This window comes from Buceros rhinoceros, unplaced genomic scaffold (assembly GCF_000710305.1).
Source record: "Buceros rhinoceros silvestris isolate BGI_N320 unplaced genomic scaffold, ASM71030v1 scaffold11000, whole genome shotgun sequence".
Taxonomy (NCBI): Eukaryota; Metazoa; Chordata; class Aves; order Bucerotiformes; family Bucerotidae; genus Buceros; species Buceros rhinoceros.
In genome coordinates, this window is record NW_010387965.1 from 20,330 (window position 1) to 34,020 (window position 13,691).

Here is a 13,691-nt window from a genome sequence, read left to right on the forward strand (position 1 = left end):
AAGAAACAAGCAATCTCTTAATAATTGTTCAGACAAGTCTTCCATTTCGAGAGAATAGCCAAGATGTGCTTGGGTAGTAGTCACTAGCCCCAGGTACTGAAGACTGACAGGAGAGGATCCTTGGAAGAAAGCAAGAAAGCATGAGGATTTGTTGTTGGCTAGGATGTTGTTCAAATACATCTGAAATGTTTAAAGCTGCTGCTGCAGCTTTTTTTTTTTTTTTTTTTTTTTTTTTTTTTTTTTTTTTTTTTTTTTTTTTTTTTTTTTTTTTTGAAATGTGAGTCACAGGTAATACACACCAGTGAATCAGTTAATTTCAGGTATTTTGTCAGTGTTAAAAAGTGTTTATTCATAGTCACATTGCAATTTGTAGCGTTACCCATGTAGACTATATCAGCCTTGCTTATAACACGTGAGGAGTCATACATATCAACTGTTTTTTACTTCCTGATGTAACATTCCACTGTGGGTTTCACCTAGATACAAACTGTATATATTAGAAACATATCTACAGTAATTTGGGTGTGTAGTAAAATAGTTTAATCAAATTCAGCTGCACAGAATATCCCCCAAGAATTTCAAATTAATATTCCCTTTGTAGAACTGATTTCCAAATGTCTGCCTGCTTAGTATGAGCAGCAGTTTTTTGCTGCAAAATAACAGAAAATGTAATCGATTGGATTTTTAATGTTGTAGAGTGAGACACAATTTTGTTGAAAAGATAAATTGTTAGAAATGTGTAGGAAGATGATGTGTATGTGAGGCTCAGGAGCTCTGAGAAACAATTGGCTCAACTGGCTGTTTTGGAAAACACGATTTTTTTTAATTCTAATTTAGAAAAAAGAGTCATTCTACAATTTAGAAAGCTTGCTAGTTTAAAGGTATGAATTTCACGTTTGTAATAAATGTTGACAATTCAATTCTAACTGTAGGTTCTATGCTGGTAAGATTTTTCACATTAGGGGTTCATGACAATGTCAGGAGTTAGGCAGTAATTCAGTTTTGCAACTTTTCTTGAAAACTGCTTGGTAGCAAATATTAATTATTTGGAGTACGTATTTAAAATTAAGCTGAAAATTGCTAGATTTTCAAAAGAAAAAGAAGAAACTGAAGTGGAAAGAATAAAAGTCAAAACTCAGCTTTTAATCTCGCTCAGAATACCATGATCTGTGCAGATCTTCAAAGCTGTCTGTGCTGCTGTTTTGGGTTCCTCGGGTTCAGCTAATCCTTTGGATGGTTTGGGTACTTGTACGTATCGTGGCTGCAACATGTCTGGATTGGTTTCTCTTCAGTGGTCAGGTGCTTGGCTGGGTGGCTTCTGTCCTTGACCCTTGGAGGCTTTTCTGGCATTTACACACTAGGTAAAAGTCAAGTCAAGACCACTTTCAGAAGTAGACTCAGTCTTTGGCTTTCACCTGAAGGTGTAAAATATTCTGTTGGCTTTTTGCTATTTTCTGGACTTTATTTACCTGGATTATGATAAGGAAATCATGGTGCCAACCATGATCTGCTGGTAGTACCCCAAGGAGACACTGGTCAGTTCATTGTCTTTTGTATGTAATTAGCCTATATATAGTTCAGCAGTGAAAGAGTTCACAGACAACAAAAACAATATATTATTTTCTTTTATTGTTTCCAGTTTGTTTCAAAACCATGTGGGCTGTAGAATCCCTGATTTTTGTTTTAATTGGGTAGCCAAGATTCTGTAGCAAACGTAAAGGTGATAAAAAGAATAACTAAAAAGACAAAAACAGTTCACTAATTTGAACAAAAATATTGGGCCCAGTAGATAACCGTTTTGCAAGACAGCACACAGTGTAGAATTCAATTTAATATTGTTTATCTGAGTCTCAGTCTCATAACCAGGAGCGTATTCAACATAGGTAAATTAATATCACTTAGGCAAAGTACAATGTTAACAATGCCGTTTACACCTAATGTGATTTTTATTCCACTGAGATTAAAGAAAAAACAAGGAGCATTATTTAAAATAATCATGTCTGTTTGCATTAGGAAATGTATCTGTATATTATGCAGCTGATGTATGAAGGGACTTTTAAAATCTTTGTAACTCTAGTGTCTGACCATTGAATAATCTTGTTTGTCTGTTTGTTTCTCACAATGCCCTTTACAGATGGGTCATTACTCTCTCCCGTCTGGCAGATAGAAACAAGGCACAGAGAAGGGCTGGTGTGACAGGGAAAGGAATTCAATTGGTTTGAATCCTAGCCTACTTTTCTCACTGAAGCAGAATTTTAGGAAATTAACTGACCTAAAAAATAATTCAGATTTGTGACTTAAATAGACATACTCTAATACGGTAAAATAATGTACCTTATCTGTTTTAATAAATATAGTATATCAGTCATTTTTGCACTTCTAGAAATTGATGAATCTGTAAGTTGTTTTTGTAATGGAGATTGAATTTCGTAACTGTAATCAGTGCAAATAAGCTAGATATCTGTGGTATGTATGAAAAATAGTGGCTTCCATAGAGAATCACAGGCAGGGTGAAAGAATGACAGATATTTATAAAATATATATAAAAGAAACAAAATTTCTATATTATTTATGTATCTGTGTATTACTTTGGGCAAATTACTGCTGTCTTCCATTCTGTCAGTATCCTACCCAGACAAGTAATAAGTCTGCAAATGTACTTTCCCTTGTGAAAAACTGCATTCATCCTGCTTTCACAGTTTAACTTTCTGTATGTCTGTGCATGGATTTGTTTCCATTTTTTCTCATTGCCAAGTTTTCTGAAGAAACGTTCTATATAAAAATAATGCCTTTTCACATGTTTTTGCAGCATCTGTAAAAGTGCTAAAGAGTATGTGTGAAAACTTCTATAAGTATGCAAAACCGAAAAAAATTAGAGTCTGCGTTGGGACGTGGAACGTCAATGGGGGGAAGCAGTTTCGAAGTATTGCTTTTAGAAATCAGACCCTCACTGACTGGCTTCTAGATGCACCAAAGTTAGCTGGTATTCATGAATTCCAAGGTAGGATTTGTATACTGTCAATCTCTTCTTGAAAACCCTTGATTTTGATAACTAGATCATAAACATCGAAATAGAGATGAGGTTTTGATTCTTAAGTTGATCATAAATGACAAATAGCTTTTTTAATATTTAAATGCAGATCGCAAAAGCAAGCCTGTAGACATATTTGCCATTGGATTTGAAGAAATGGTGGAGTTAAATGCAGGAAACATCGTGAATGCCAGGTAGGTGATAATCTGTACAGTACTAGTTTAGTTAATAACCACATTTTTTGAGTAAAATGTTATTTACTCTTTTTTTTTTTCACCTATTTTGTAATGGTTGGGATTAGTCTGGATTAATTTTTGACTGTATTCCAGTTCTCTTTGCCAGGTTCTGTGACAGGATTACAGACTTGATCTCAGCTTTTCCTAGCAAGTCTGTGATCACTTAGGTCATGTATAATGTAATCTCAAGGATCCAGTCAGTCAGTACTTGACCATATTTTGGATTGCACCTTCAGCAGTCCCTCAACTTTTTCCTTCATTCTAACACTTAGAAATAATTTACCTCCCGTGCTCGTAGTGTTCTGCAGTTTCTGTGCCTTCCTACTGTTGGGCACAGGAAGTCCTGTGAAATTCCTTCTGAAAGCATGTGTTGTTGTGTCTTGCATCAGATTTTGATCTTTATAAAGAAGGGCTTCCTTCCATACTGTCAGTTTTTGCTGTCACTCCACATATTACATGTGTATACTGTCGTGGAGTTCAGTTTTTTCACCCCTAGCGGAGTGGATTATGAGAATACTTTTTTACAGGTGTCTTTATGAGTAGTCCTAGGATTGTATCCACTACGTCCTCTCTTTTGTTTGCCTGTTTTGTATGTTTTCTGGTGTTTAGCAAGCTTTAACTCATTGGAAAAAGCATCTAGAGCCTGTGACACTGTTAGCCTTTGCACAGGCTTGTGTCTTGAGGACAATGTGGCAGTTTGTCATCCTCTAATTTCACACTATGTCTAGTTAACACTGTGTCCAGTTCTGGTATTTTTCATTTATATCTAATGCTAGCTCTGAAAACCATAGTCTTACTAGGTCTCCAAGGAAGCTTCTTCTTGATCTAAGACCATGGCCATCTTTGTTTTACAATATTGACTGAACTCTAGGCTAGGAAATAACTCCCTAGAAAAATTCTTACGTTGTGCTCCTCTGGTCTAACCTCAGAAATAAACATACTCCTGGCTCTTAACATTGTCTGTGGTGTTGAGAAAACTGAGGCAGCATTTTATGAGTCTGAATTTGAAATTACATCATGAACGGTTCTATGGCCTCTGTCTCTACCTGGAGGCATTTGAGCACCATTCACAACTTGGCTTTGGCTTACTATCCCAAAGTTAGTTAAGGTTATTGTATGAAGTTTATTCAACTAGACCAACAGTTTAGATACCTGCTTAATTTGACTTATTTTAAAACTGACATTTTTAATCTCACTGCTAGCACAACCAATCAGAAGCTCTGGGCTGCTGAACTGCAGAAGACCATATCAAGAGATTACAAGTATGTGCTGCTTGCCTCTGAGCAGTTAGTGGGCGTCTGCCTTTTTGTGTTCATCAGGCCCCAACACGCTCCTTTTATCAGGTCAGTGAACACACAGCTGTGCCCGAGTTGGACCACCTTCAGTTTGCTTTGCGTTGCAAGCTAACATAAAGTGTACTAAAAAGCATGTGGAGCTGTTCCATCTTCTGGGGAACAAGTTGCTTAAATTCTTTTATCTTAGTTTTTAAATGCCTCATCAGTTGCCAAGAAGGCTTGAAAAGCTGAAGTGTCATACTGTTACCTGCTCAATAGCTGTTGGCATGTTTTTAAAATAGCCTAGTGGCCTTACTGCTGAAAGAACAATGTGAACATGTTCTCTTAACAACATAATGTTATACTCAGACATAAAGCTGTTAACTTCTGTGTCATTGTATTTGAAGGTTTAATATTTTTTAACTCTTTTAGGGATGTTGCTGTTGATACTGTAAAGACTGGCATGGGAGGAGCCACTGGTAATAAAGGTGCAGTAGCAATTCGGATGTTGTTTCATACATCCAGTCTTTGCTTTGTCTGCAGTCATTTTGCTGCAGGTCAATCACAAGTTAAAGAGAGAAATGAAGACTTCGTAGAAATCGCTCGCAAGCTCGGTTTTCCAATGGTAAGCAACAGTGTTCCAAAATGAATGAGAAGTTAAACCCTTTGAGCTCCGGCAGTGTCATCCAAAAGCTCTATTTGTTTTTTTCCCTTCCCCAGATTCCCATGGAAATCAAATTTCCTTGGGTTAGGGTTCTCAGAGATAATTAAGTTCCCACAATTTTTATTAAAGTAGATGAATGCAGAAAGAATAGACCTTTCCAATGCAATGACTGATGGAGATGACGAAACATGAATTCACTTGCATTAGGCATAAAGGTTTTAGCATAGCAAAAAGACCTTATAGATTCCTGACATGCAGTAGAACTTCTGTAGGTACCAGCGTTATTCAACTATGAGGGAAGAAATCCAAGGGAAACAGCACTGTTTTCAGTACACAAGAATGATTTTGGCTAACTCATTTTAACTTCTTGCTTACTTGTTTTTGTCAGGTTGGATTGTACAGTACTGTACCATATTCTCATAAAGGATTATCAAACACCTAGTAAACACCTCATAATTTTATCAGTGCAACAAAATGCTTCCTTGAGACTTAAAGCCGTCTTAAATTTTATGGTCAAACTAACCTTTGTTATTTTCTATGGCACTGTGCGGCAGTCCGACATCTTATTTTACAGGGTTTTTTAATTTCTAAATTAGTCTCCACGGTCACATTTCAGTTTTTCTTGAAAGTACTGTATTCATATGGTCTCCAGAAACAGTTTCTTCAATGCTGCTATTTTAATCATCCAGCGTATCTGCTTTGATTTACTTAAGGGCAATGGAAAAATCAAAACAAAGAGGGAAGTAAAAGCTTTCTCTTTAAACCCCAGGCTTTGTTTAAACTAACAGAGCCCTTCTCTCTCTCCCTAGCCATGAAAATTGTATGTAACTGAGAAGTCTTCAATTAAATCTGAATAATTAAGCCCTCAATTTGCAGTTTGTCGGGATATTGTGACACAAGATGTTAGGGTAGTGTTTTCTTCTTCTCTGTAATCTCTTTGTGACACAGGTAGCAGTCATAATCTTAGAGCAGACTTCTAAAACAGGAGTAGAAAGATGAACTATTTTAGAATCCAGTTCTAAATTATGATTCATGATTGTTTAGAAATGCAAACTACATAAGAAACGTTACTTCTTCTTTCATATGTGTGAATACCATACAGTTGACTATGTCGTTCTAACCATATGAGCAGTAAGTACACTAAATACCAACATGCATTTCGCCTGTCCATATCACCCAGAAATGACTCATGTTTTACAGTTAAAATCTGAACTTCTGCACCTGGAAGTAGTAAATTTGTCACTTGGTTGTTTTTAACTTCATTGCGTGCTTCTATTTTACAGGGAAGGATGCTCTTCTCCCATGATTATATCTTTTGGTGTGGTGACTTTAATTATCGAATAGATCTTCCAAATGAGGAGGTTAAGGATCTAATACGACAACAGAACTGGGATGCCCTTATAGCAGGAGACCAACTTATCAATCAGAAAAATTCTGGACAGGTATCTTAAAAGTGTTAACCCCGCTTAAGAATACTTTATTTTTCTTTTTGGCTTTAACAGTTTTCTGTGGTGCTTCTGTAAATCTATATCCTCAGCAAGTTTTATTTATCACTTTTGTCTGGTTAGTGGTGTGAAAGGGTGGGACACAGCATCATTTAGTAACTTACTCATAGTAACTGGTGTGGAGAGGCAGTGATACAAATACAGTGACTAGTTGCAGGAGTGAGTTTTTTCCTCCACTCCTGAAAAAAACCAAGGAAACATTATCATCTTTCTAGAACTTTGTGTTGGAGCTTGCTAATTATAATATTTTACTTTTTATCAGTTGCAACTATTAAATATTTACAAAAGTTCTTTTGGTAATGTTACTGTTTACTTTAAACTGCTGCTGTAATAGGTGTAATGCTGTTACTCTCTGTTGGAAAAGGAATAGTTCAAATGGTAGCCTTTTTAACTCAGAAAGAAGAAGAATATGGGATAAAGATGTCTGAAAAAAGCTTCAGATTTTAGATTTTTAGAAGTTCTTGAGAGGCACCATGTAGCAATTAAAATAGTATTTGTAAGGTATCAAATTTTGTGTGAAAGTGGATGTTCTTCCTTTCCAGCTTTATGTGGGAATGCTGTAGATGGTAAAATGAGAGACAATCCTCTGTTGTTGGTTTTGTCTGCTTGCCAGCACTTTGATGATAAGCAATGTTTTTTCTGAATTAAGAGTTCTCTTCCATTTGACTGGTGTCTTGTGCACCAGAACAGGAGGAAAAACACCTGATAATTTAAAAAACATTTTTTTAATAGGCCTGTTCCTAGAGAGAGATGTATGTTCAAACAGGCAGACAGCGTGATTGTCTGTTAGTTCAACCAAAATAACAGAGGTGTACAGGTCTTGGAGACATTTACAGAAGTTATAAAGCTGTAAAGTTCTGTGGAACTACTGGAATATGAAAAAGACTCAAAATTGTCTCCTGGCTGGGAAGAAGAAGGGGCAGTATTACACAGCTGGAGTAATATTTCATTATTTGGGAGTGGGTGGCTGGCTGGGCAGCAGGTGGTGTCCCTTGGCTAGTGAGGGTAGCTCCATGGTGTTTCACGTGGCTTTCAACTGGTGTATATGCTCTTCAGAAGAGGCATTTATGTAGCAACTTTCTTTGTAAAAGTAGGTTAAGAAATAATTACCAAAGTCAAATAATGAATTGTCTTAGAAGTTGCACATTCTGACAGTCAGAAGTTCTGACATTCTGATCTTCTGACATTGATTTTTAAATTATCTGGATTTCAATTTATATTTCCAACAAGAAAAACAGACCTGTCATTTGATGTGGATTTGACGATAAGATCTAAGTTAGATTTATATTTTACAGATCTCTGATGTGAAGTAAAACTGACCATTCAAGGTTAAACTCAAGACTGGAGCTGGTTAAGTTAACTAATGGGTTTTAGCTTATGTCTAGTTTAAACACTTAAGGAGTAAGGAGATCTCCTGACCTTCTAGGGTCTTGTGTCAGTTGGCTATATGTGTTTATGTTGCAAAGTACCTAACGGATTTTTTGATTCATTTCAATTGACTCTGTATCTCTAAATACCATATGTACACTTGGCAGGTAATTTCACATAATGTTTATTTTTATTCTGTTTTCCTGTTCGCTTGAGAAGGAATGGTGGTATTATCTCTCTAACCTTCCAGTGCATACTGAATGTGTTAAGGACTTCCCCCCTTAACTCCTATTTATTGGTGCAGCATCTTGAGTTGGTTTGGGGAAATGCTTTGCAGGTTCAGAGGGATTCAGATATAAACCTTAACTCCCAACTTTTGCTGACATGTGAACAACTAACCAAGTAATTAAAGTGCTGTGAACAGCATCTGTGTCCTGGATGACCTCAACTGCCGAATGACTTTGAGGAACAGTAGCTTGCTCATAAGCCTAAGTTTAAAGATACAAATGGTGACATACTTATGTTTAATGATGATCTGCCTGGGTCACTACTCAGTGGCAAAAGTAGAATGATTCCAGCAAATAAAATTTGGATGAAGGATTCATATTATGAAATTCCTTTTTTTTTTTTTTAGATGTTTATACAGGTTTTCAGTGTTAGAAAAGAGAATTCTGATTAGTTTCAAGCTGTTTCCCATCTGTTTCTGTCTTCTGGCATGACACATAACTGCTTTGTTTCTTACAGATTTTTAGGGGATTTTTGGAAGGGAAAATAAATTTTGCTCCTACATACAAATATGATCTATTTTCTGATGACTATGACACCAGTGAAAAATGTCGTACACCAGCATGGACAGATCGTATTCTTTGGAGAAGAAGAAAATGGCCTTTTGACCGATCAGGTCTGAGTGCTTCCTTAATTTGTTTAAAATATTCTTTTGACTGACTTACAGAACATACTTAGTGACATTCACAGTGCCAGTGATTCTGAGCTCCTATCCCTGACTTCTTATGAGAAGGAAAGCTTGTAATGGCATCTGCAATAAATCCAGTGATGCTGACCAGGAGGATCAGGAATCAGATACCAGTTACTGATATTTCAGTAGTTCAAATAGAAATTTTGGATTTTTTCTGTAAAACACTTGGTTTTAGTTTACTTTCTTTTTTCTCCTTTAACAAATAGCTTATTTTTTTTAAAGCATATTCTTGCAATCACTGTGTTTTTCCCCTTTTGTTTTCCTTAATGCTGAATGTAGCTGAAGACCTGGATCTTCTGAATGCTAGTTTTCACAATGACAGTAATGTCCCTTATACGTGGAATCCTGGAACTTTGTTGCACTATGGGAGAGCAGAGCTTAAAACATCTGATCACAGGTTTCAGTTTTATTTTATACATTTCTTCCTAGTCATTGAAGATTTAATGTTTGTGTTACATGTTTTGTGGCTCAGATACTCTGCTTACAGGCTTTTCTTGCGTATTTTTTTCCCAAGGCCTGTGGTTGCATTGATTGACATTGACATATTTGAAATTGAAGCAGAAGAGAGACAAAAAGTTTATAAGGAGGTGATCGCAATGCAGGGACCACCTGATGGTACTGTAATGGTGTCCATCCGAAGTTCCTCAGGAGAAGAAAATTATTTTGATGATAACTTGATTGATGAACTTCTTCAAAAATTTGCAAGCTATGGTGAAGTTATACTTATAAGGTTAAAAAGACTTTTTACTTTTAATCTCTATTACTCTTATTGTTTCCACTAATTTCCTGAATAAAGTTACTTTCTTAGTGAAGCATCTACTTTATTTTTAAGTTTTAGATTCCAACTTTGTCTTTTCAGTAGAAAATCAGTTTTACATACCTGTATGTCTCAGTTTTCAGACTTAATTTTTCCAGATACTCTATCTCAAAAATAAAAAGTACCATACTGAATTTGTCAGAAAACAGTCAGAGGTAAAATTTGGTATTAATGAATTTTTTACAAATTTTATATTCTAAAATTGGGTTAGTCGTTTTAAATGAACGAGTTGTTTTGAGATCAGAGGATCCCTGTGAAGCTGCATTTTCACTAAGCTGTTAATTGAACTCTTAATTGTTGCAGTATTTTGTTCATTTTTTGAGTGGCTTGTTGTGGTTGGGGTTTTTTTCAGAAGAGTAGGATGGTAGTTCCAAGTGCATAGTGTGATGTAATGTGGAACTTCTAACACAAATATCTATCCTGTAGCCACACAATTACTATTGAAAATAACTGTAGCCACACAATTTTTAAGAGGACAGTGCTTTTGCTGTGTGATGTTTACCTGATTCTCTCCTGCTTTATTTTTTTCATTGCAAAGATAAATTCATTTAAAGCTTATTAGCCAGTTACGTATATTTTAATGAACTTTAAAAATTACTTCTTCTTTATCAATTAAAACAGTGAAAAACCTTTAATATAAGAAGCTTCAAACGTTAGTAGGTAAGATAAAGCATTTTAATTATCGTTTCCACTGGACTTCGCAGGTTTGTGGAAGACAAGATGTGGGTAACATTTTTGGAAGGAAGCTCTGCTTTGAATGTTATGACTTTGAATGGTATTGAGGTAATGTAAAAATTACTGAACTTTTCTATAGCAATAGAAAAACCCACTTTTTAAAGGATAAAAAGTGGGTTGGCTTGGTTGGAGTTGTTGTTTGTTTGTTCTTAATTCTTGAAAGTTTTTCATATTCCATACTACACTGCTGCATCTAATTTTTTTTTTTTTTGAGAGCCATATAGCATTATGTTGAGTTTCAAAAGCCAACTGAAAGAAGTACCAAACTTTATTTTTAGGAGACCTGTTAGAGAAATGAAGATCCCGTGTTGAGGGGCATCTTCATCAAATGAGGGATTTTAAACTGTTTTTTGGGGTTGGATTTTTTTTTAATGATCTAAAAAGCAGAGGTTTTACCTTGAGATTTTACTATGAAGCAGTTTATCATATTTATAGCCTGCAAGTATTTAAAATTCATCACTCCTGTATTGCAATCACTTTAAAATGTCAGAATTTCATCTCTCACTTCTGTAAGGCCAGTATTTAAACTTTGTAAGAATGTTAGTTTTCATATTCACATTTTTACTGATCTTTGTTCCTGTTAAGACTTAGGTTCTCTTACGTGATGTTTGCAGATGGATCTTTGTATCTGCTGAGAGTTCTGCTGGCAGTCTGTGCAGGATGGGGGCTCAGTGTCATGTGTCAGTTTGCTGTTTTATCAGTCTCCATAGTTGACTTCATTAATGACGTTTATAACCAAGTCTGTTTTTCTTTACAAAGAGTAGCATTTCTTTTGGAATGAAGAAACCAGAAGCTTTCCTATTAGCTGAAAAGGAAAATCTTATGAGACAAGTTCTTTGTTTTTCTTTAGAAAAAACATTAAATAGTTGCAATTAACAGTTTAAACAACATAAACGTACTTAATTACCAGAATGAAGTGAAAAGCATAATTATTTTTGTGATGTGTCACCATCGTTCTTATGTGTCATTGTGATGTGTCACAGAAATTCTGATAACCTTATTGGTGATATTTACTTTTTTTTTTTCCTTTTTATATCTAGAATGCTGAATTTTAATGTTCCTAATCTTAACAATTTCTGTTCTGTGCATAACTTTTTGGCAATTCAGCTATTAGGAAGGTTTATAAACATAAACTTGAAAAATCCAGATTGGATCAGAACTTTGGAAGATGAAATGAATCTAGAGAAGATTAATATCGGGCTGCCTTCATCGACAAGCTCCACTTTGCTTTGTGAAGATGCTGAGGTTACTGCAGACTATGATATGGAAGGTTTGTTGAAATGAAAGTATTCCTTGTTTTGAAATGCTTACAGTCCTAAACAATGTGGTTAATTTAATACATATATGAATACTTTAATTTAACAAGTTTATGCTATTCTAAAACAGATAGATTAGAAATCCCGTTATTTGATGACACCAAATTAGGTAGGTGTGTCGATCTGCTTGAAGGTCAGGAGGCCCTGCAGAGGGATCTGGCCAGGCTGGATTAATGGGCCAAGGCCAATGGTATGAGGTTCAACAAGACCAAGTGCCAATTCCTGCACCTGGGTCACAACAGCCAGAGGTGTGCCCAGGTGGCCAAGAAGGCCAATGGCATCCTGGCTTGTATCAGCAGTAGTGTAGCCAAGGGGAGTAGGGAAGCGATTGTCCTCCTGTACTCGGCACTGGTGAGGCTGCAACTCAAATACTGTGTCCAGTTTTGGGCCCCTCATTTCAAGAAGGACAGTGAGGTACCGGAGCACTTCCAGAGAAGAGCAACGAAGCTGGTGAAGGGTCTAGAGAACAAGTTCTATGAGGAGCAACTGAGGGAACTGGGATTGTTTAGTCTGGAGAAAAGGAGACTCGAGGGGACCTCATCACTCTCTACAACTACCTGAAAGGAGGTTGTCGTGAGGTGGGGTCAGTCTCTTCTCCGAAGTTACGAGTGATAGGATGAGAGGAAATGGCCTCAGATTGTGCCAGGGGAGATTTAGGTTGGATATTATGAAAAATTTATTTAGAGAGAGGGTTGTGAAGCACTGGAACAGGCTACCTAGGAGGCGGTGGAGTCCCCATCCCTGGAAGTCTTTAAAAGATGTGTAGGTGTAGCACTGAGCAACATGGTTTAGGGACCCTGGCAGTGAAGGGTTAATGGTTGGACTCGATGATCTTAAAGGTCTCTTTCAACCAAATGATTCTGTGATTCTTGCTTCTTGGAACAGGCTGATCTTTGGCATTGATGGGTTGTTGTTTTCCAGTTCTCTGTTTTTTGTTGGTTTGGGGTTTTCCCTGAAGGATTTTATCTTTTCCTGTCATGCTTTTCTAGCAGAATCTTCAAGTTGCTGAGTATCACTGTTACAGCAATTGTGCCCCTGCATTTTTGCTTTTCTTTACTTGCATGTTTCTAACCTGTGTATTTTGTCTCAGCTTATTTTTTTAATCTATTAATTTATTTTTATGAAAGGTGCTTCACTCTCTTTTCTACATTAAAGTATATTCATCTTACAGCCTTGTCAAGTAAAACACCTGTTTTTTGAACAGCAACAAAACCCACATACACAGCTTACCAGCTGCCATTTCCTGTGTGTGTTTTATTTCCTTATGTATTTTACAGGATCGTTTTTTTGTCATTTCTTGAACAGATGTACCTTCTAGATGTAGTCATTGTGTCTAATTTGATTTATTCTAAATTTGAGTAGCTCATTTGCTTTGAATTTCTATCCAAGTGCCTTAGTGGCAAACGTTATGTTGCAAAAGTTCCAAGAAAAGAGATGGCAGCTATGCATACTGGAAAGAGTAGACTAAGGATTTTTTTGTACAGGTATTTCATAAAGGAACATTATGTTTTGGTAAGGATGCAAATACAGGGAACCTGTACAAAAAGTTGGAATTTCGTTAGTCTGTGTCGTAAGATACTTCATCTGTTTTCCAGTGTATGTAGGAAACAGACCTTTAACAGTTTAGACACCTGTGTGATTGGTTGATTTGATTAATAGTCCTACGTGAAATGGTATGAATCCCTTAAAACATGACATCTCAAATCCCACAAGACTCATAAATCAAAAGCTAATATCTAATTAACAGCCTGGTTCCTCTTCTCCTGCTG

General features: G+C 36.2%; 1 protein-coding gene across 1 annotated transcript in view; it reads left to right on the plus strand.

Moving 5' to 3' along the window:
- The window catches only part of SYNJ1 (synaptojanin 1), a gene marked incomplete at its 5' end in the record, with an annotated part of 53,596 nt that overhangs the window by 19,073 nt on the left and 20,832 nt on the right, over positions 1 to 13,691 (plus strand). The window contains 10 exons of the mRNA XM_010141616.1: positions 2,810 to 3,001; positions 3,141 to 3,225; positions 4,470 to 4,610; positions 4,974 to 5,166; positions 6,489 to 6,647; positions 8,823 to 8,979; positions 9,334 to 9,451; positions 9,569 to 9,784; positions 10,576 to 10,654; positions 11,714 to 11,876. Coding sequence (XP_010139918.1) covers positions 2,810 to 3,001; positions 3,141 to 3,225; positions 4,470 to 4,610; positions 4,974 to 5,166; positions 6,489 to 6,647; positions 8,823 to 8,979; positions 9,334 to 9,451; positions 9,569 to 9,784; positions 10,576 to 10,654; positions 11,714 to 11,876 — 1,503 coding nt within the window. The remainder of the gene's footprint in view (positions 1 to 2,809; positions 3,002 to 3,140; positions 3,226 to 4,469; positions 4,611 to 4,973; positions 5,167 to 6,488; positions 6,648 to 8,822; positions 8,980 to 9,333; positions 9,452 to 9,568; positions 9,785 to 10,575; positions 10,655 to 11,713; positions 11,877 to 13,691) is intronic.